Raw genomic sequence first — 23,360 nt, 5'->3', positions numbered from 1 at the left:
TTCTAATGAGGTGGATCAAACTGGAGCCTATTATACAGAGTGAAGTAAGCCAGAAGGAAAAACATAAATACAGTATACTAACGCATATATATGGAATTTAGAAAGATGGTAACAATAACCCGGTGTATGAGACAGCAAAAGAGACACTGATGTATAGAACAGTCTTACGGACTCTGTGGGAGAGGGAGAGGGTGGGAAGATTTGGGAGAATGGCATTGAAACATGTAAAATATCATGTAAGAAACGAGTTGCCAGTCCAGGTTCGATGCACGATACTGGATGCTTGGGGCTAGTGCACTGGGACGACCCAGAGGGATGGTATAGGGAGGGAGGAGGGAGGAGGGTTCAGGATGGGGAACACATGTATACCTGTGGCGGATTCATTTTGATATTTGACAAAACTAATACAATTATGTAAAGTTTAAAAATAAAATAAAATTAGAAAAAAAAAATAAACAGATGCTAGATGGAAAAAAAAAAAAAAATTTCCACAGTTTGTTGTGATCCATATAGTCAAAGGCTTTGGTGTAGTCAATAAAGCAGAAGTAGATGTTTTTCTGGAACCCTTGCTTTTTCAGTGATCCAACGGATGTTGGCAATTTGATCTCTGGTTCCTCTGCCTTTTCTAAATCCAGGTTGAACATCTGGAAGTTCTCAGTTCATGTACTGTTGAAGCCTAGCTTGGAGAATTTTGAGTATTACTTTGCTAGCATGTGAGATGAGTGCAATTGTGTGGTAGTTTGAATATTCTTTGGCATTGCCAGAATCTCTTCTCAATGGAAGAGACTGCGGGGAAAACTTGGTCTTGCACTGGTGGGCAGGGAAATGCTCAGGAAATTTTTAATCCAATTTTCTACTGATGGGTGGGGCTGTGTCCTCACCGCAGCCCCCCACAACCCCACTAGTTGTTTGGCCTGAGGTGACCCTATCCTGAGACTACAGACTCTATGTTAGGGCTAAATGTGACCTCCAAACAGACTTTTGCCAACACGCCCCTCCCAGGACCGCACAGCAGGCCACCGCTGACACACACCTCTGCAGGAGACCCTGCATCACTCACAGGCAGGCCTGGCTCAGCCTCTTGTGGGGTCATTTCTCCTTGCTCCTTGTTCCTTTGGCACACAAATGCTTTGTGCCCTCCAACAGTCTCTGGTAATCATGAGGATATACATATTTCCCCAAATTCATTGCTCTATACATTTTAAATAAGTATAATTTATTTGTAAATCACACTTGAAAAACATGATTTAAAAATCTGTCATCACTTTTGTATGAAGAAAGCAGAATGCTGTCTGGAACAGCAATCCATCTCAAATGACACGAGATCCAGTTTTAAGATGACTAGGCATCTAATAAAGTACCTGACATTTTCTTCCAGCAATCAGTTGCCACCAGTTACCACTTTGGTAAAGTAAACTTTAAATAACTTATTAAAAATAACTCTTTTAAAGAACACATACTTCTTGTAAAAGTTCTGAGAGAAAAATCATACTACTTGCTGTTTAGATGAAGTGACAGACACATACGTAATATTGCCCATGATTTTCAAAATCCTATGAGAGGGAAGAAGTTAGCTTTAATTATTTAATATCACCACTCGGACATTTAACCTTTTCCTAACTTTGCAGGTGTTATAAGCACATTGTAGGAGCACTCTAAGTAGATGGAATGATCAACACACTATGGAAAGAGGAGTGTGAGAGTACATGCTGTGATTGGGAAGCTCCTAAGGCAGCAGAGCTGAGAGATGAAGCCTAGGAGACAGACAGGGCTTATTAACTACTGAAGGATTTCAAGCTGCAGAAAAGAGAAAACTGAAAGTGTCAGTCACTCAGTCATGTCCAACTCTTTGTAGCCTACCAGGTTTCTGTGCCCATGGAATTCTCCAGGAGAATACTGGAGTGGATAGCCGATCCCTTCTTCAGGGCATCTTCCTGACCCAGGGATCAAATCAGGGTCTCCTGCATTGCAGGCAGAATCTTTACCACCAGGGAAGCCAAATCTATGAACAGATGTGCACTCTGGTGGCACTTAAGGGGATTAATTGAGCGATAGGTGGGGAAGATTGGAAGGCAGAGCATTACAGACAGAGGGCCACTGCTTGATCATGGTACAATAGGGAAGGTCTAGATTTAAGGTAATCACAGCAAGGCTGAATAGAATGAGATGTTTTAGGCAGTGATGTCTTTTTCATCATAGGGGACTGGAAGGCAAAAGCAGGAAGTCAAGAGACACCTGGAGTAACAGGCAAGTTTGGCCTTGGAATACAAAATGAAGCAGGGAAAAGGCTTCATTTTGCCAAGGTTTGCCTAAAGAACACACTGGTCATAGCAAATACCCTCTTCTAACAACACTACACATGGACATCACCAGATGATCAATATCAAACTCAGATTGATTACATTCTTTGTAGCCAAAGATGGAGAAACTCTATATAGTCAGCAAAAACAAGACTGGGAGCTGACTGTGGCTCAGATCATGAACTCCTTATTGCCAAATTCAGACTGAAATTGAAGAAAGTAGGGAAAATCTCTAGGCCATTCAGGTGTGACCTAAACCAAATCCCTTATGATTATACAGAGGAAGTGGCAAATAGATTCAAGGGATTTGAGCTGGTAGACAGAGTGCCTGAAGAACTAAGGCAGAGGGGTCCATAACACTGCACAGGAGGTGGTGATCAAAACCATAAGCAAGAAAAAGAAACACAAAAAAAGCAACATGGTTGTCTGAGGAAGCCTTACAAGTAGTGGGGAAAGGAGTGAAAGGCAAAAGGGAAAAGGAAAGATATACCCATCTGAATGCAGAGTTCCAAAGAATAGCAAGGAGAGATAAGAAAGCCTACAGAAGTGAACACTGCAAAGAAATATAGGGAAAAAAATAGAATGGGAAAGACTAGAGACCTCTTTGAGAAAATCAGAGATACCAAGGGAACATTCCATGCAAAGATGGGCACAATAAAGGACAGAAATGGTATGGACCTAGAAGAAGCAGAAGATATTAAGAAGAGGTGACAAGAATATACAGAAGACTGTACAAATAAGGTCTTAATGACCCAGGTAACCATGATGGTGTGATCACTCACCTAGAGCCAGACATCCTGGAATGTGAAGTCAAGTAGGCCTTAGGAAGCATCACTACAAAAGAAAGCTAGTGGAGGTGATGGAATTCCAGTTGAGCTATTTCAAATTGTAAAAGATGATGCTGTTAAAATGCTGTACTCAATATGCTAGCAAATTTGGAAAAGTCAGCAGTGGCCACAGGACTGGAAAAGGTCATTTTTCATTCTAATCCCAAAGAACGGCAATGTAAAATAATGTTCAAACTACTGCACAACTGCACTCATTTCACATGCAATTAATGAAGGTGATGCTCAAAATCCTTCAAGGTGGATTTCAACAGTATGTGAACTGAGAACTTTCAGATGTACAAGCTGGATTTGGCACCAGAGATCAAATTGTCAACATCTACTAGATCAGAAAAAAAAAGCAAGAGAATTCAAGAAAAACATCTACTTTTGCTTTATTGACTATACTAAAGTCTTTGACTGTGTGGATCACAACAAACTGTGGAAGATCCTTAAAGAAATAGGAATACCAGGCCACCTTACCTGACTCCTGAGAAATCTGTATGCAGGTCAAGAAGCAGCACTTAGAACCAGACATGGAACAACAAACTGGCTCAAAATTGGGAAAGGAGTATGTCAAGGCTGTATACTGTCACCTTGCTTATTTAACTTATATACAGAGTACATCATGAGAAATGCTGGGCTGGATTAAGCTCAAGCAGGAATCAAGATTGCCAGGAGAAATATCAATAACCTCAGATAATCAGATGATACCACCCTTATGGCAGAAAGCTAAGATGAACTAAGGAGCCTCTTGATGAAAGTGAAAAAGCTGGCTTAAAACTCAACATTCAAAAAACTAAGATCATGGCATCCAATTCCATCACTTCATGGCAAATAGATGGGGAAACCACTGAAAGAATGACTCCATTTTGGGCTCCAAAATCACTGTGGATAGTGACTACAGCTATGAAATTAAAAGACACCTGCTCTTTGGAAGAAAATCTATGACAAAGCTAGATGTTGTGTTAAAAAGCAGAGACATCACTTCGTGGTCAAAGGTCCATATAGTCAAAGCTATGGTTTTCCCAGTAGTCACATATGGATGTGAGAGCTGGACCATAAAGAAGGTTGAGCACCAAAGAATTGATGCTTTTGAACTGTGGTGCTGGAAAGACTCTTGAGAGTCCCTTGGACAACCAGGAGATCAAATAAGTCAATCCTAAAAGAAATCAACCAAGAATATGCACTAGAAGGACTGATGCTGAAGCTCCAATACTCTGGCCACATGATATGAAGATCCAACTCATTGGAAAAGACCCTGACGCTGGGAAAGATTGAGGGCAGGAGGATAAGGAGGCAATAGAGGATGAGATGGTTAGATGACATCATTGACTCAATGGACATGAGTTTGAGCAAACTCCGGGAGATAGTAAAGGACAGGGAAGCCTGGTATGCTGCAGTTCATGGGGTCAAAAGAGTCAGACACAACTGAGTGACTGAACAAAACCTCAGAAATCAGAACTGATGGCATTTCATTGCTGACTGGATATGGCGTTAGGAATGAGGGAGGATTCTAGGATGATTTCTAACTTGTAATTCTGTCCATCTAAATAACTATAATATCCCTTAAACTGGAATATATAGGAGGAGAAGCAGGGAGAAAGATGACAACTTCAAGTCTGCACATAATAAATCTGAGGCAATTGTGCAGACTCAGTGGGGAGGTTTCCTATAGGCCAGGTTAATGTGGGGGTGGAGAGCAGTGGCCTGGGCTGAAGTCAGAGACAGGATACCAAAATAAAAAATAAACTCTTTGTCTGATGGCATGAGACAGGGTTCTCAGGGCTGGTGCACTGGGATGACCCTGAGGGATGGGATGGGGAGGGAGGTAGGACGGGGTTCAGGATGGGGAACACATGTACACCCATGGCTGATTCATGTCAATGTATGGCAAAAACCACTACAATATTGTAAAGTAATTAGCCTTCAATTAAAATAAAAAAATAAAAAATAATTTAAAAAATAAAGAAACTCTCATTTTGCATAAAATGGGAGGGGAGCTAAAGATGGAACCTTGGAGAGCCTGAATATTTTCATGAAGAGACAGAAGAAGAGCATAAAAAAGTGCCAAAAAGTTGCATCGAGAGTCACAGAAGGCAAGAACAATGAGACTTTGATGGTAATGTGGTCAGGAACCATCAAATGTTGAAAAGTCATCAAGTAACTAAAGAGAAATATGTGTATCAAGTAGGAAGTCACTGGTGACCTTTCCAAGAGCAGCTCCAGAACACTGAAGAGAAGAGCCAGAAGGTGGTGCTATGAGGGGGAATGGGGGCGAAGAAGCAGAGAAATTCAGTGTTCATTATTCTATTAAGAGCTTGACTGTGAAAGGATGGTGAATATTTGATTAATAGCAGAGGGGAAACAATTTTAAGGAATAGATGTATGTATGTTGCTTTGTTTCATGGTGGCTTGGGCCCGAGCCTGCTGATGTAGCAAGATTCATGGGGAGAGTGGGGAAGGTGACAGAGTAAAAGTGTCAAGGGGAATGCTGAGGGATCCAGCGTGGAACTAGTCTTAGGTAAGAGAAAGGCTCCTATCCCACTGAATTGAAACCAAAAAGATTTATGTACATGGAGGTAAGTGGTTGGGTAGGTGGTGAGGAGCAGATAAAGTTAATGAAAAACCTATTAAAAGGGGAGATTCTCTGTTGAAAGGGCAAGAAGCTGATCACATGAGTTTAAAGAGAGCAGTGAAAGTTGGAAAAGGTGATGATGAGTATCGAAAAGCTTTTATATCTAAGAAATACAACTAGGAACTCCTCTTTTTAAAATTAATCCGTAGTTTACATATATGGAAATATGAATAATGATTGTTAGGTAAAGAAATTCTGATTACACACTGCCTCTACTTTGAAGGATGACACGTCGTGCTCCCTCCTGAGGAAGACATGTTAGTTTTTCACATTCTTATAGAAACAGTGGTGATGGCCTTTTAACCTCCGGTGGCATTCGTGTGATAATTATAAGCATTTAGAATGGAAGCTCTAGTCTTCAACATTACACTAACTGACCTATTCTAAGAGTCAGACTCCAAAAATCTTGGCATGCTGGCAGCAGCCACTGACACGTTTACATATGACAGCATTCTATTTTAAACTATGATCTATCTCAGCTTCTTAAATTGTACGCTACACCTTTCATGTCAAAATTTCCAAAGGCTTGCATAACAAGCATATGAAAAACATCTCATAAATGCTCCCTAGTGGGGAAACTGCACATGAAACTACCTGTTTATATATGCAGTAACTTGAATTATACATGAAAATTCCACATGGATGCCCAGAATCAGCACTGTGTTAATTCAAGAAGTATATTAAAATTTCTGGATGTATTTAGTAGCAGATCCTAAGAAAAATCTGTTCTTTAAACAGGGTTTTCTTTAAAAAAAAAAAAAAAAAAAAAAGATCTGTTAGCTGGAATATACTGTTTCAAGGAATCTACTCTTCCTAGGAAAAATAATATATAATAAACACTAATCTTATAATACATTTTCAAAAATCCTGGGAAACTCCATGTTTTGTTCTTTTAAAGACCCTGGAAGACTGTAAAATTTCCCTATTCTATAAATCTTGTAAGTCATATTGAAAATAAAATTTAAATGATAAATGTCAGTTGCAGAAGTTATCACCTTTTCATTTGAATGCTTGACTTCTATTGGATAATTCTCTTCCAAGAGACTTACTTGGGAAAAAGAGGTGACAGCCAACTCATTGCCTAATTGATTTAGGAACAGTGCCCAGGGAGATAGTCCAATTAAGTTTACAAGCTGGCAATTAGCAGGAAGCCCTCTAAATCCCTACACTGAGAGCCTGTTTACTTTAGTAAGAAGGCAAATGTGCTAGAGATAGGAAGAGAAAGCTGTGCTTTTTGCAAAGCTGTTGTGAGTAGGCCCACAAGGGAGGGCTGAAGAAAAGCTAGGTGTATGTTAGTAGACTGCCTTCTTGTTTCACAGGTAACTGGGATATACAGAGAGGGAGAGAGTTTCAACAGATATGCAAAACATCTAACATCCACTTTAATAAGTGTTGTGCGTGGAGACATACCACTATTAAACGTGTAGTTGGGCAAAGTAGAACTGGATTATCTCATAATAAATGAGATTCCAAACATATTTTTCTTGGGTAATACTAATGTTATGAATGGATTTAGATTCTTTTTTTTTTAATGTGAAAAGAACATAGCTCTCACTTAGATCCCTAATAGCTTTCAAGTTAAGTCATTTTCATTAGACTTATTTCATTCATTCTATTTCAGAGGCAAGTAGATCCATTAAAAACAACAAGTAAACTGACAGTTATTTAACAAACACTACAAAGTTTTTAAAAACTTAACTTTGTGCCACAGAGCCAAATCCTGTAAGGGGTTTTGAAATGTATCTACTTTTCTATGTTTTCAGGTTGCAATCGGTTCAGTTCAGTTCAGTCACTCAGTCGTGTCCAACTCTTTGCAACCCCATGAATCGCAGCACGTCAGGCCTCCCTGTCCATCACCAACTCCCAGAGTTCACTCAGACTCACGTCCATTGAGTTGGTGATGCCATCCAGCCATCTCATCCTCTGTCATCCCCGTCTCCTCCTGCCCCCAGTCCCTCCCAGCATCAGGGTCTTTTCCAATGAGTCAACTCTTCGCATGAGGTGGCCAAAGTACTGGAGTTTCAGCTTTAGCATCAGTCCTTCCAATGAATACCCAGGACTGATCTCCTTTAGGATGGACAATAATGTGCACTAATTGAAATATGCTTTTTTAAACCTAAGAAAGTTCCTCTCAAGAATGTTAAACTATCAAAACTGCCTAAAAAGTGTCATATATTTTAGGACATACCTGGTAATGCAAACCTATAGAAGGCAAATAAAATTCTGCTTTAAAGCTTCCTGGTTGAAATAGTATACATTAATGCATAATTTTCCTAATATTGAAATAATTTTTTGAATATTTTTATCTAGAAGAAAAACATAAAATTACACAAATATCTTTAGCAAATTCTAACCAAGCATTTTCCTTCCTCTTCTTTTAAAACACTTGTTTTACACATTTTCAATCTGGAAAGAAATGAACACTTATCTAAAATAACTTAATAGAAAAAGTATTATATCCCTACACACAGAATTTTACAAGGGACATAGTAAGTACTTTTAAAATATTCTCATATGTACTATTTCTTAAGGAATTTTTTTAGTAGACAGTTTATTTTGGAAAGCATCATATATGGACAGCTCAGGCTTTTTATTCATGTGATGGAAAATTAATGCAATTTCAAATTTTTTCAATATATAATGGACCTTGACATTTTAGAAAATCATCCACAAAACTTTCTTAAGAAAACTACATGAAATGTAAGCATATTGATGGGATGAGGAACAAAAAAAAATCTACATTCCAGGAATAGTTTTACTGTCTTAATTGTACTGTCATCATAAAAAAATTTATTTACTCACCAACTTCCTTGACTTACCAAGTTTAAACAGAAGTACACCCAATGGTCCTCTGTCAAACCTGAGGAAGAGGAGATTACAGATGTCCCCACTTTCAGGCTTCTTAGAAACAAACTGAGGCGCTATCCACTGCATTTGAACAAGACTGCTGGAAACATCAAAGAATTTTTTGAATTGTAGAGTCTCCCTAGGTGAGTTGTCTTCAGCCAAAAGCTGGATGTTAATAGGAGAAAGAGCCATATCAAATATTTGCAGCTCCCCTTGGTTATTGCCGACTAGCAGAATGGCCCCACTGGGGTGGCAGCTTATTAAGGAAGGCAGAAGTTCAGCCCGAGCTAAGAGAGTCACTCTACGGTGAGTTTCATAAAGAATTACTGAAGAATCTTCACAGCCCAGGATCAGTTTGTCTTCAGCAGCATTCCTGCAACAACTAATGGCCTTTGACTTAAGTGGTATTCTGGTGACTGATACACACTGGATTTTGTTCCGAACACATTCATAGACGCAGCTGTCAGCCATGGGCTCTTTGTCTACACTGATGGAGCACTCCACTGTCAGCACTCGATTAGGATGTTTGGTGTCAAAGCGAACATCCAGTGGATCCCATTCTGTGCGTATAGAACTCAGAACCTGTAAGAAATACAACAAGTATGTTCAGATAGACTGGTTTTTCTTTAGCTGTCACACATAGCACTGCATATTAACCTAGAATCCTACTGAATACAGTCAACTACCACCTTAAATATCAGCAACATATTAGCAGGTATGTCTATATTTCATATAGAACATATATAAACGTGTGTGTGTATGTGCATGCGCTCAGTCATGTCTGACTATAGCCTGCCAGGCCCCTCTGTCCACGGGATTTCCCAGGCAAGAGTATCGGAATGGGTTGCCATTTCTTTCTCCAGAGGATCTTCTTGACCCAGGGATGGATCTCCTGTCTCCTGAGTCTCCTGCATAGGCAGGTGGACTGTTTACCACTGAGCTACCTGGGAAGCCCATATATAAATATATATAGCACATACTCAGCACAGCTGCAGAAATTAAATTATAAAAATTTAACTTAAGCATTTTGTTTTAGAAAGTCTGTAAGTAACATAAAGACAAATATTTCCTACAATATACAGAAACTAACAGAGTGGGCTTTTAGTAAAATAATATGGCTAGCAGATTACCTAAAGACATCAGAAGCATGATTTTTAAAGGATGAATAAAGGATTTTAACAATTCAGTTCATCTCCTTCCAACCCACTACCCCTGCTGATTCTAAAATTACTGGTAAATTATTTACCAGAAATATATTCCTAATTAGTAGAGTAAGAAATCAAAAACCAAAATGGTCCATTTTCAAGAACATCTAGCTTTGAGTGACAGCTTGCTGATGTAGTAGCCAATAGCTGATAGCCATAACGAATACAAAACTAGAAAGTCTGGGCAAACAAAGGGACGGTGAGATGCCTAGGATTTTTGTGCGGGTTCATCCTACTGGTGAATTAAAAACCTACAAACTGGAATAGGTACACAGAAAAGGAGGAAATAAGACGTGGAGGGGTGGTGGGAGGAGATCATAAAGAGGGAGGGAACAAACCTAGGTGACATCCAGGAAGATTGTTTACCCCTTGGTACTCAGCCGAAGAGGAACAGGGGGGAGGGACTTGCATTCTAGGGATAAGATGCTCCCTGTAATGACTCTGGGTGTGCCTGCCCATCAGACACCAGATCTTGCAAGACCATCATTAAAGCCTCACTTCCATTCTTTGGGTTTGGGCTGGTGAGCATGTTTCTCACAAGCAGGGCAGGGTAAGCAAAGAAAAAAGCTTTAGAACTCTGTTAACATTCCTGTAGAAACATTTGTTGTTGGTGTTGTTTAGTTGCTAAGTCATGTCAGACTCTTTGGCAACCCCATGGGCTGTAGCCCACCAGGCTCCTCTGTCCATGGGATTTCCTAGGAGTGGGCTGTCATTTCCTTCTCCAGGGGATCTTCCTGACACAGGGATTGAACTTGTGTCTCCTGCACTGGCAGGCGGATTCTTCTACCACTGATTTTATTGTCAGAAAATATATGAAGGGTTGTTAAGTAGGTCAGTGATCAACAGAAAAAAATAAGAAGGTAATGTACTACTAGTTTTAAAATTAAAAAAAGACCTGGTGAGTAATATGACTTATAATACTAGTGAGGCAAAATTTGAAAAGCATTTCTAGTGTGGAAAGGAAAGGCAACAAGAATAAAGGAATAAAGCAGGCCATTCACCTTATTCATATGTAAATGTGGGAGGCCAAAAATCTGGAGAATGGTAACTGAGATCATTTCTAACACTGCTGAAAACCTCAAAATTAGATTTAGAAACATTACAAAGCACATGTCTACAAGAGACAGAATTTCACAGAACTCTGCATGTGTGTTTGTGCACTCGCAGAAGTTCAAAATCTGACGAAATCCAACCGTTAAGGTCAGTATCTGAGTTAATAGTATTATACCAAGGTCATGTTCCAGGATGTGACAATGTACTGCAGTAATGTGCATTACTGGGGCAAACAAGGGAAACTAGACAAACTAGGGGGAAAAGTACAGGAAGGGGATATGCTTTTAGCCATTTTGGCAATTATTTTAGCGGTTTCTTGAGAGTCGAATTATTTCATTTTTTTTTTTTAAGAGCACACAGCTTTGTTACATAGTGCTGACTTGGGGATGGAACGGGGGTTAATGTGAATTTTTAAAAAATCCATCCTAAACATTATTAACAAACTAATCTTCCTAACCTAAATGTTCTTGCTGTCATTCCCTTGTTCGAACTTTTTAACTGTTACCCAATTTTGCTTCCCTGGTGGCTCAGATGGTAAAGAATCTGCCTGCAATGTGGGAGACTCGGGTTTGATCCCTGCGTTGGAAGATCCCCCGGAAAGGAGAATGGCAACCCACCCCAGTACTCTTGCCTGGAGAATCCCATGGACAGAGGAGCCTGGCAGGCTACAGTCCATGGGGTCGCAAAGAGTGGAACATGACTGAACAACTAGCACAAATACAACTAATGAATTAAAGTTTTATTCCCCTGCCTGGTATGTAAAACCATATAGGATCCATATCCAACTCTTTCCCTCCCTCACACTCACTTTCCTACTCTCACTTTTCTTTTTTGTCTAATAAATGCTTGAGTATGAGCTATATACTCAAGCACATACATACAGGCACAGGTCCTGGCACTGGTGGGGATACAGCAGTGAGGTCCTCATCCTCAGAGAACATACACTCTAATGGCTGAAGATAAGGTTAACAAATCACAAGCAAACATACGGAGTATGTTAGTGATTCTATATGTGTACCTCCTAAGTACTCGGAAGAATGGGAAGGGGAGGCAACAGAAGTCAGGACAGGCCTCTCTCATAAAGTTGACCTGAAAGAAGTGAAGAAGTGAAGCCATGCAGTCACCTGGAGAAGAGGGCTCCAGGCAGAGGAAGCAAACATGCCAAGGCAGCACTCTCGGCCTGAAGAAGAAACGATGGCAGAGCAACATGGCCACAGAAAATGGAGCAAGGAAGAACAGTGGGAATTGGAGGCGGCAGAAGATTGTGAAGTAGCTTGTAGGCCCTTACAGGGACTTTGGCTTTCCCCCTAAACAAGATGAGAAGCCAAAAGCAAAGGAGGAACGTGATCTGCCTTGCAAACCCCAGCATTATCTCCCGCAGTGTCCTCTCAGTACTGTATTCTGAGGTCAAACTAAAGCTGCATTTTCTCAGCTCTGAAATCTGTTAAACAGGGAGGCCATTCAGCTGATGAATCCCTAATGCCATCCTGGCTTATGAAAGCAAACCAAAACCTAAACCTGTAAATGCCTCAATGTTACAAAATCAAAATACCAAGGATAACCAATTACAATAGCCAATTAAGCTTTAAACTATAGCCAATCAAATAATTTCCTTTTTCTGCTTCTGTACTTTCTTTCTCAATTTTTCCCTGTCTCAGTAGAGTCTTCCTAACCACTTTCAGTTTGGCACTTGCTCAAACTCTGAAGAATTTCAGTATGCCTCAGTTTATCTTTCAATAACTTCTCTTATATCCTTTACCTGAAATCCACACTCTTCACCCACAAAGGCTCAGTCTGTCTTATACGTCCCAAGGTGTAAGTCCATTATAACTCCCTTCTTCTCCTCCACTCCTAATCCCAGATACTTCTAAAAAGCTAGCCAAGGTCAGACGGAATATCAAATTCTGATTTTAAAAAAAGCAATACTTTATATTTATCTGTTGAAGTATAGTTGATTAACAATATTATATACTGATGCAATATTTTTATAGATTGTACCCCATTGAAAGTTATTGTAAAACAATAGCCGTATTTCCGTCTCTTAATGTGCTACCTCTATGTTGCCCCCACTCCATCTCTCTCTCTCTCCATTAGTAACCACTAGTTTGTTCCCTATATCTGTAAGTCTGCTTCGGTTTTGTAATATTAATTTGTTTTATTTACTAGATTTCACATGTAAGTCTTTAGAGTATTTGTCTTTTTCTGACTTATTCCACTCTCTCAATCTTGAAGCAATCACTTGTTCCATACAGGGTTTTAACTGTTGCTTCTTGACCCGCAACATTGAGAAAGGAGTGTGACAGTGCTGTCTGCTGTCACCCTGTCTGTTTAACCTATATGCTGAGCACATCATGAGAAACGCTGGGCTGGATGAGTTATAAGCTGGGCTCAAGATAGGCAGAAGAAACATCAACAACTTCAGATATGTGAATGCTACCACTCTAATGGGAGAAAATGAAGAGGAACTAAAGAGCCTCTTGATGAGGATGAAGGAGGAGAGTGAAAAAGCCAGCTTAAGACTAAATATTAAAAAACTAACATCATGGCATCTAGCCCCGTTACTGCATGGCAGATAGAAGGGGAAAAGGTGCAAGTACTGACATATTTTGTCTTCTTGACTCCAAAATCACTATGGACAGTAACTGCAGCCATGAAATCACAGACGACTACCTGTTGGCAGGAAAGCAATGACAAACCTAGACAGAGACATCACTCTGCCAACAAAGGTCCATATAGTCAAGGCCATGGTCTTCCCCATTTCATTATAAGGGACTGGAATGCAAAAGTAGGAAGTCAAGAAACACCTGGAATAACAGGTAAATTTGGCCTTGGAATATAGAATGAAGCAGTAAAAGGCTAACAGAGTTTTGCCAAGAGAACACATTGGTCATAACAAACACCCTATTCCAACAACACAAGAGAATACTCTACAGACAGACATTACCAGATGGCCAACACTGAAATCAGATTGATTATATTCTTTGCAGCGAAAGATGGAGAAATTCTATACAGTCAGCAAAAACAAGACTGGGAGCTGACTGTGGCTCAGATCATGAACTCCTTATTGCCAAATTCAGACTGAAATTGAAGAAAGTAGGGAAAACCACTAGACCATTCAGGTATGACTTTAATGAAATACCTTATTATAGAGTGGAAATGAGAAACAGATTTAAGGGACTAGATCTGATAGACTGCCTGATGAACTATGGAGGAAGGTTCATGACGCTGTACAGGAGACAGGGATCAAGACCATCCCCAAAAAAAGAAATGCAAAAAAAGCAAAATGGCTGTCTGAGGACCCCTTACAAAGAGCTGTGAAAAGAAGAGAAGCCAAAAGCAAAGGAGAAAAGGAACGATATACTCATTTGAATGCAGAGTTCCAAAGAATAGCAAGGAGAGATAAGAAAGTCTTCCTCAGTGATCAGTGCAAAGAAATAGAGGAAAACAATAGAATGGGAAAGACTAGATCTCTTCAAGAAAATAATAGATGTCAAGGGAACATGTCATGTAAAGATGGGCACAATAAAGAACAGAAATAGTATAGACCGAATAGAAGCTGAAGATATTAAGATATTAAGAGGTGGCAAGAATACACAGAAGAAATGTACAAAAAAGATCTTCATGAACCAGATAATCACGATGGTGTGATTACTCACCAAGAGCCAGACATACTGGAATGTGAAGTCAAGTGGGCCTCCGGAAGCATCACTACATACAAAGCTAGTGGAGGTGATGGAATTCCAGTTAAGCTATTTCAGATTGTGAAAGACGATGCTGTGAAAGTGCTGCACTCAATATGCCAGCAAATTTGGAAAACTCAGCAGTGGCCACAGGACTGGAAAAAGTCATTGTTCATTCCAATCCCAAAGAAAGGCAATGCCAAAGAATGCTCAAACTACTGCCCAATTGCATTCATCTCACATGCTAGTAAAGTAATGCTCAAAATTCTCCAAGCCAGGCTTCAGCAATATATGAACCGCAAACTTCCAGATGTTCAAGCTGGTTTTAGAAAAGGCAGAGGAACCAGAGATCAAATTGCCAACATCCGCTCGATCATCGAAAAAGCAAGAGGGTTCCAGTAAAACATCTATTTCTGCTTTATTGACTATGCCAAAGCCTTTGACTGTGTGGATCACAATAAACTGTGGAAAATTCTTCAAGAGATGGGAATACCAGACCACCTAACCTGCCTCTTGAGAAACCTATATGCAGGTCAGGAAGCAACAGTTAGAACTGGACATGGAACAACAGACTGGTTTCAAATAGGAAAAGGAGGACGTCAAGGCTGTATATTGTCACCCTGCTTATTTAACTTATGTGCAGAGTAAATCATGAGAAATGCTGGGCTAGATAAAGCACAAGCTGGAATCAAGACTGCTGAGAGATGTATCAATAACCTCAGATACGCAGATGACACCACCCTTATGGCAGAAAGTGAAGAGGAACTAAAAAGCCTCTTGATGGAAGTGAAAGAGGAGAGTAAAAAGGTTGGCTTTAAGCTCAACATTCAGAAAACAAAGATCATGGCATCCGGTCCCATCACTTCATGGGAAATAGATGGGGAAACAGTGACAGACTTTATTTTTTTGGGCTCCACAATCACTGCAGATGGTGACTGCAGCTATGAAATTAAAAGACGCTTACTCCTTGGAAGGAAAGTTATGACCAACCTAGACAGCATATTAAAAAGTAGAGACATTACTTTGTCAACAAAGATCCATCTAGTCAAGGCTATGGTTTTTCCAGTATTCATGTATGGAAGTGAGAGTTGGACTATAAAGAAAGCTGAGTGCCAAAGAATTGATGTTTTGGAACTGTGGTGTTGGAGAAGACTCTTGAGAGTCCAAGGGACTGCAAGGAGATCCAACCAGTCCATGCTTAAGGAAATCAGTCCTGAATATTCATTGGAAGGACTGATGTTGAAGGTAAAACTCCAATACTTTGGCCACCTGATGCAAAGAACTGACTCATTTGAGAAGACCCTGATGCTGGGAAAGATTGAAGGTGGGAGGAGAAGGGGATGACAGAGGATGAGATGGTTGGATAGCATCACCGACCAAATGGACATGAGTCTGGGTAAATCCAGGAGTTGGTGATGGACAGGGAGGTCTGGCATGCTGCAGTCCATGGCATCACGAAGAGTCGGACACGACTGAGCAACTGAACTGAACTGAACTGAACTGATGGTCTTCCCAATGGTTACATACCCTTGTGAGAACTGGACCATAAAGAAGGCAGAACGCCAAAGAATTGATGCCTGATGCCTTTAAACTGTGGTGTTGAAGAAGATTCCTGAAAATCCCTTGGATAGCAAGGAGATCAAACCAGTCAGTTTTAAGGGAGATCAACCCTGAATATTCAATGGAAAGACTAATGCTGAAGCTGAAGCTCCAGTATTTTGGTCATCTGATGCAAACAGATGACTCATTGGAAAAGTCCCTGTAGCTGGAAAAGATTGAGGGCAGGAGGAGAAGAGGATGTCAAAGGATGAAATGGCTGGACGGCATCACCAATGCAATGAACATGAACTGGGGCAAACTCCAGGAGATGGTGAGGGAGAGGGAGGCCTGGGCTGCTGCAGTCCATGGGGTCACAAAGAGTCAGACACAACTGGGGGACCAAACAACAACCCTATTCTCTAGATCTATATACATTGTTGCAAGTGCTTTCATTCCTTTTTCTGGCTGAATAACACTCCATCAGTCATATATATATATGTATATACACATACATATATGTGTGTGTGTGTGTGTGTGTATGTATATAATACACACAACATGTTTTCCATTCATCTGTTGATAGACATTTAGGTTACTTCCATGTCTTGGCTATTGTAAACAGTGGGGCTATGAACACTCAGGTATATGTATCTTTTCTAATTAGTTTTCTCAGGATATATGCACTGGCGTGGGATATCAGGATCATAAGGTAACTCTACTTATAGCTTTCTGAGAGACTCAAGTACTGTTTTCCATAGTGGTTGTACCAACTTATATTCCCACCAACAGTGTAGAGTTCCTTTTTCTTCACACCCTCTCTAGCATGTATTATTTGTAGACTTTTTAATGATGGGCATTCTGACTGGTGTGAGGTCATAACTCATTGTAGTTTTGATTTGCATTCCTCTAATAATTAGTGGACGGAGGTTCGTGACACTGTACAGGAGACAGGGATCAAGACCATCCCCATGGAAATGAAATGCAAAACAGCAAAATGGCTGTCTGGGGAGGCCATACAAATAGCTGTGAAAAGAAGAGAAGCAAAAAGCAAAGGAAAAAAGGAAAGATATAAGAATCTGAATGCAGAGTTCCAAAGAATAGCAAGAAGAGATAAGAAAGCCTTCCTCAGCAATCTATGCAAATAAACAGAGGAAAACAACAGAATGGGAAAGAGTAGAGATCTCTTCAAGAAAAGTAGAGATACCAAGGGAACATTTCATGCAAAGATGGACTCGATAAAGGACAGAAATGGTATGGACCCAACAGAAGCAGAAGATATTAAGAAGAGGTGGCAGGAATACACAGAAGAACTGTACAAAAAAGATCTTTACAACCAAGATAATCACAATGGTGTGATTACTCTCCTACAGCCTGACATCCTGGAATGTGAAGTCAAGTGGGCCTTAGAAAGCATCACTACGAACAAAGCTAGTGGAGGTGATGGAATTCCAGGTGAGCTATTCCAAATCCTGAATGATGATGCTGTGAAAGTGCTTCACTCAATATGCCAGCAAATTTGGAAAACTCAGCAGTGGCCACAGGACTGGAAAAGGTCAGTTTTCATTCCAATTCCAAAGAAAGGCAATGCCAAAGAATGCTCAAACTACTGCACAATTGCAGTCATCTCACACGCTGGTGAAGTAATGCTCAAAATTCTCCAAGCAGGCTTCAGCAATATGTGAACCGTGAACTTCCTGATGTTCAAGCTGGTTTTAGAAAAGGCAGAGGAACCAGAGATCAAATTGCCAACATCTGCTGGATCATAGAAAAAGCAAGAGGGTTCCAGTAAAACATCTATTTCTGCTTTACTGACTATGCCAAAGCCTTTGACTGTGTGGATCACAATAAACTGTGGAAAATTTTTCAAGAGATGGGAATACCAGACCACCTGACCTGCCTCTTGAGAAACCTATATGCAGGTCAGGAAGCAACAGTTAGAACTGGACATGGAACAACAGACTGGTTCCAAATAGGAAAAGGAGGATGTCAAGGCTGTATATTGTCACCCTGATTATTTAACTTTTGTGCAGAGTACATCATGAGAAATGCTGGACTGGAAGAAGCACAAGCTGGAATCAAGATTGCCGGGAGAAATATCAATAACCTCAGATATGCAGATGACACCACCCTTATGGCAGAAAGTGAAGAGGAACTCAAAAGCCTCTTGATGAAAGTGAAATTTGGCTTAAAGCTCAACATTCAGAAAATGAAGATCATGGCGTCTGGTCCCGTCATTTCATGGGAAATAGATGGGGAAACAGTGGAAACAGTGTCAGACTTTATTTTGGGGGGCTCCAAAATCACTGCAGATGGTGACTGCAGCCATGAAATTAAAAGACGCTTACTCCTTGGAAGAAAATTTATGACCAACCTAGATAGCATATTCAAAAGCAGAGACATTACTTTGCCAACAAAGGTCCGTCTAGTCAAGGCTATGGTTTTTCTTGTGTTCATGTGTGGATGTGAGAGTTGGACTGTGAAGAAAGCTGAGCGCCTAAGACTTGATGCTTTTGAACTGTGGTGTTGGAGAAGACTCTTGAGAGTCCCTTCGACTGCAAGGAGATCCAACCAGTCCATTCTGAAGGAGATCAGCCCTGGGATTTCTTTGGAAGGAATGATGCTAAAGCTGAAACTCCAGTACTTTGGCCACCTCATGCGAAGAGTTGACTCATTGGAAAAGACTCTGATGCTGGGAGGGATTGGGGGCAGGAGGAGAAGGGGACAACAGAGGATGAGATGGCTGGATGGCATCACTGACTCGATGGATGTGAGTCTGAGTGAACTCCGGGAGTTGGTGATGGACAGAGAGGCCTGGCGTGCTGGGATTCATGGGGTCACAAAGAGTTGGACACGACTGCGCGACTGACTGAACTGAACTGAACTGAATAATTAGTGACGTGAGCATATTTTCATGTGCCTATTGGCCATCTGTATGTCTCCTTTGGAGAAACATTTACTTCTGCCCATTTTCTGATTGGGTTGGATTTTTTTTTTTTTTTATATTAAACTGCATGGATGAGCTATCTACATATGTTGGAAATCAATCCCTTGGTAGCACAGTATGCAAATATCTTCTCCCAGTCCACTGGTGAAAGGTCTCCTTTGCTGTGAAAAAACTTTTAAGTTTAATTAGGTGCCATTTTCATGCTTTTATTTCCAGTACTCGAGGAGACAGATCTCCCTCAAAAATATTACTGCAATTATGTCAGAGTGTTCTGCCTATGTTTTCCTCTAAGAGTTTTACAGTTTCTATTCTTACATCTAGGTCTTTTATCCATTTTTATTTTATTCTTGTATATGGTGTTAAAGAATGTTCTAATTTTATTCTTTTAGATATAGCTGTCCAGTTTTCCCAGCACCACATATTGAAGAAACTGTCTTTTCTCCATTGTGTAGTCTTGCCTCCTTTGTCGCATGTTTTCTGACCATAAAAACATGGGTTTATTTCTGGACTTTCCATCCGGTTCCACTGAACCATATACCTGTTTTTGTGCCAGTACTATACCGTTTTGATTACTGTAGCTTTGTAGTATAGTCTGATGTCAGGGCGCCTGATTCCTTCAGCTCCACATTTTTTCCTCAAGACTGATTTGGCTATTCGTGATCTTTTGTGTTTCCATACAAATTGTAAAAAAGTTTTATTCTAATTCTGTGAAAAATCTGGATAGGAATTGCATTTAATCTGTAGATTGCCTTCTATAGTAGAGTTATTTTGACAATATTGATTCTTCCAACCCAAGAACATAGTATATCTCTTCATCTGTTTGTGTCATCTTTGATTTCTTTCATAAGTATCTTATAGTTTTCTGAGTACATGTCTTTGCCCCCTTATGTATTTTATTCTTTTTGATTCATTGGTGGGCTTTCCTGGTAGCTCAGCTGGTAAAGAATCTGCCTGTAGTACAGGAGACCCCAGTTCAATTCCTGAGTCAGGAAGATCTGCTGAAAAAGGGATAGGCTATCCACTCCAGTATTCTTGGACTTGGAGCCCTTGGTCGCTCAGAAGGAAAAGAATCCACTTGCAATGTGAGAGACCTGGGTTCAATCCCTGGGTTGGGCAGATCCCCTGGAGAAGGTAATGGCTACCCACTGCAGTATTCTGCCCTGGAAAATTCCATGGACAGAGGAGGCTGACAGGCTACAGTCCATGGGGTTGCCAAGAGTTGGACACAACTAAGCAACTTTCACTTAATGGTAAACGGTATTGTTTCCTTAATTTCTCTCTGTGAACTTCTGTTGTCAGTGTATAGGAATGCAAGAGATTTCTGTATTAATTTTGTATCCAGCAACTTTACTAGATTCATTGAGGAGTCTGGTAGCATAGTTTTCTGGTAGCATCTTTAGGATTCTCTTATATAGTATCAGGTCAACAGCAAACAGAGACACTTTTACATTTCTTTTCCAATGTGGATTCCTTTTCTTTCTTTTTCTTCTCTGATTGCCATAGGTAGGACTTCCAAAACTATGTGGAATAAAAGTGGCAAGAGTGGACATCCTTGTCTTTTTCCTGTTCCTAAAAGGAATGCTTTCAGATTTTCACTACTGAGTACGATGTTAGCTGTGTTTGTCATATATGACCTTTATTATAAGATATGTTCCCTTAATTGGAGAAGGAAATGGTAACCCACTGAACTATTCTTCCTGGGAAAATCCTATGGACAGAGGAGCGAGGTGGACTACCATCCATGGAGTCACAAAGAGTCAGACACAACTGAGCATGCACACATGTTCCTTTAGTACCTACTTTCTTAAGAGTGTTTTTTTGAATCATAAACGGATATTGAATTTTCTCAAAATCTTTTACTTTATCTACTGAGATAATCATATAGTTCTTATTCTTCAATTTGTTAATGCAATGTATCACATTGATTGGTGTATACTGAAAAATCCTTGTATCCCTGGGATAAATCTCACTTGATCAAGGTGTATGGTTCTTATAATGTATTATTGGAGTCAGTTTGCTAGTATTTTGCCGATAATTTTTGTATCTATGTTCATTGGTGATGCTATGCTATGCTAAGTCACTTCAGTCATGTCCGACTCTGTGCGACCCCAGAGATGGAAGCCTATCAGGCTCCCCCATCCCTGGGATTCTCCAGGCAAGAACACTGGAGTGGGCTGCCATCTCCTTCTCCAATGCATGAAAGTGAAAAGTGAAAGTGAAGTCGCTCAGTCGTGTCCGACTCTTAGCGACCCCATGGATTGCAGCCTACCAGGCTCCTCCGTCCATGGGATTTTCCAAGCAAGAGTACTGGAGTGGGGTGCCATTGCCTTCTCCGTGATACAGGTCTGTAATTTTTTTCATATCTTTGGTTTTGGTATCTGGGTGATGGTGGCCATATAGAATGAGTTCAGAAATGTTCCATCCTCTGCAGTATTTTAGAATAGTTTCAGGATAGGTGTTAACTCTTTAAATGTTTGGTAGAGTTCACCTATGAAGCCATCTGTTCCTGGACTTTTATTTGTTGAGAGTTTTTAAACTACTGATTCAGTATCAGTATTGGTAATTGATGTTTTCATATTTTCTATTTCTGGTTCAGTCTTCCGAGACTGTACTCTTATAAGAATCTGTCCAGTTCTTCTAGGCTGTACCAGTTTATTGGCATGTAGTTCTTGCAGTAGTTTCTTATGATCCTTTGTGCTTCTCTCATAACTTCTTTTTCATTTCTGATTTTGATTTGGGCCCTCTCCCTTTTTTTCTTGATGAGTCTGGCTAAAAGTTTATCAGGTTTGCATATCTTCAAAGAACTAGCTTTTAGTATTGTTGATCTTTTCTATTGCTTTTAGTCTCTATTTCATTGATTTCTGTCCTGATCTTTGTAATTTCATTCCTTATACTAACTTAGGGTTTGTTTGTTTTTCTTTTTCTAGTTGTTTTAGGCGTAGGGTTAGGTCATTTACTTTAGATCTTTCTGATTTCCTGAGATAAGCTTGTGATCCCTATAAACTTCCCTCTAAGAACTGCTTTTGGTGCATCCCATACATTTTGGATAATCTTGCTTTCTTTTTCATTTGTCTCTCAAAAAATATCTCATTTACTTTTTTTATTTCCTCTTTCATTTCTTCAAGATTCAGAAACCCGACCTTATTGAATAAATCAAGAATTCCATGTTTGCAGCAGGAAATGCACAAGATAACCATGGACTATATTTTTATACCAGAGGGAAGCTACCCAAGATTACTAAGGTAATGACAAGAAGAGAAGCCAACTTGAAGAGAATCCCATTGCTCTAGTTAAAGAATCTGTACTTCCAAAAAGATAACAATTACAATTTATGAAACCCATTGAGTCAAATATGTCTAAATCCATGAGTTAATAATGTTATTTAAAAACAAAAACTAATTGATTACCTTCAGCGAGTGACAGAGAACCAATCCAATCTTGAAAACTAGTAAATAAAAGAAATAGACACTTATCCTGATTACACTATATGAATCCAGCTACTGGGAAAACACGTAGGAGATGAGTAGAAGTGTCTCATTATAAAAGTATCCCAACTAATTAAAAAATGTCATTAGATATCACCATTTTGCAACCTCCATGAATTAATGGACCTAAGCACTGAGCAGCAATAGTTACTAAAAATAAAAAAAGAGAGTCAACTAAAAGAGAGAAACAGAACCTAGCATCATATGCCTCCCAATTAAAAAACATTCCTTCACACATAGTCTTGCCAAAACTGACCACTAACTTGCAGAATTTTCAAAAGACAAAGAAGCATGCTGAACCACATCATGATGATGGGAACAACAAAATCCAGACTGTGGGACATTACAGTTTCAACAGATAACTTTCAATGAAAAAAATAAAAAAAGAGAGTGGAGCAGGAACCTGTAGACTAAAAGAGATTTCAAAGACACATTAACATGTTTTAGGACTCCCCTGGTGGTCCAGTGGTTAAGAATTCACCTGTCAATGCCGAGGACATGGGCCTGGTAAGATTCCACATGCTGCAAGGCAAGTAAGCCTATGCACCACAACTACTGAGCCAGTCGGTGCTCTAGAGCCTGCATGCGACATCTATCTGAAGCCCACAGGCTCTAGAGCCTATGCTCTGCAACTAGAAAAGACATGTCAAAGAGAAGTCTGCCTCACTGCAATTAGCGAGTACTTCCTGCTCCCCACAACTAGAGAACAAAGACCCAGTGTGGCCAAAAATAAATAAATAAAAGACACATTAGCATGTTTAAATAGATAATATTAAATTGAAGCTTTGTGAGATACATACATAGGTGATGTATGAGAAAAGTGTAAAAGTCACAACAGAGGATAC

General features: G+C 40.0%; 1 protein-coding gene across 4 annotated transcripts in view; it reads right to left on the bottom strand.

Annotated features, from left to right (window-relative positions):
• WDPCP (WD repeat containing planar cell polarity effector) overlaps window positions 1-23,360 on the bottom strand; it is a 312,142-nt gene that overhangs the window by 125,887 nt on the left and 162,895 nt on the right. For all 4 annotated transcript variants that reach the window (XR_011466041.1, XM_070379381.1, XM_070379382.1 and 1 more), the window contains exon 10: window positions 8,582-9,191. Coding sequence is in view for 3 of the 4 variants with exons in the window: in XM_070379381.1 (XP_070235482.1) it covers window positions 8,582-9,191 (610 nt within the window). In the remaining variant the exon portion in view is untranslated. The remainder of the gene's footprint in view (window positions 1-8,581; window positions 9,192-23,360) is intronic.

Source organism: Bos mutus, chromosome 11 (assembly GCF_027580195.1).
Source record: "Bos mutus isolate GX-2022 chromosome 11, NWIPB_WYAK_1.1, whole genome shotgun sequence".
In the NCBI taxonomy this organism is placed as follows: domain Eukaryota; kingdom Metazoa; phylum Chordata; class Mammalia; order Artiodactyla; family Bovidae; genus Bos; species Bos mutus.
This window is presented reverse-complemented; position numbering and strand designations above follow the sequence as displayed.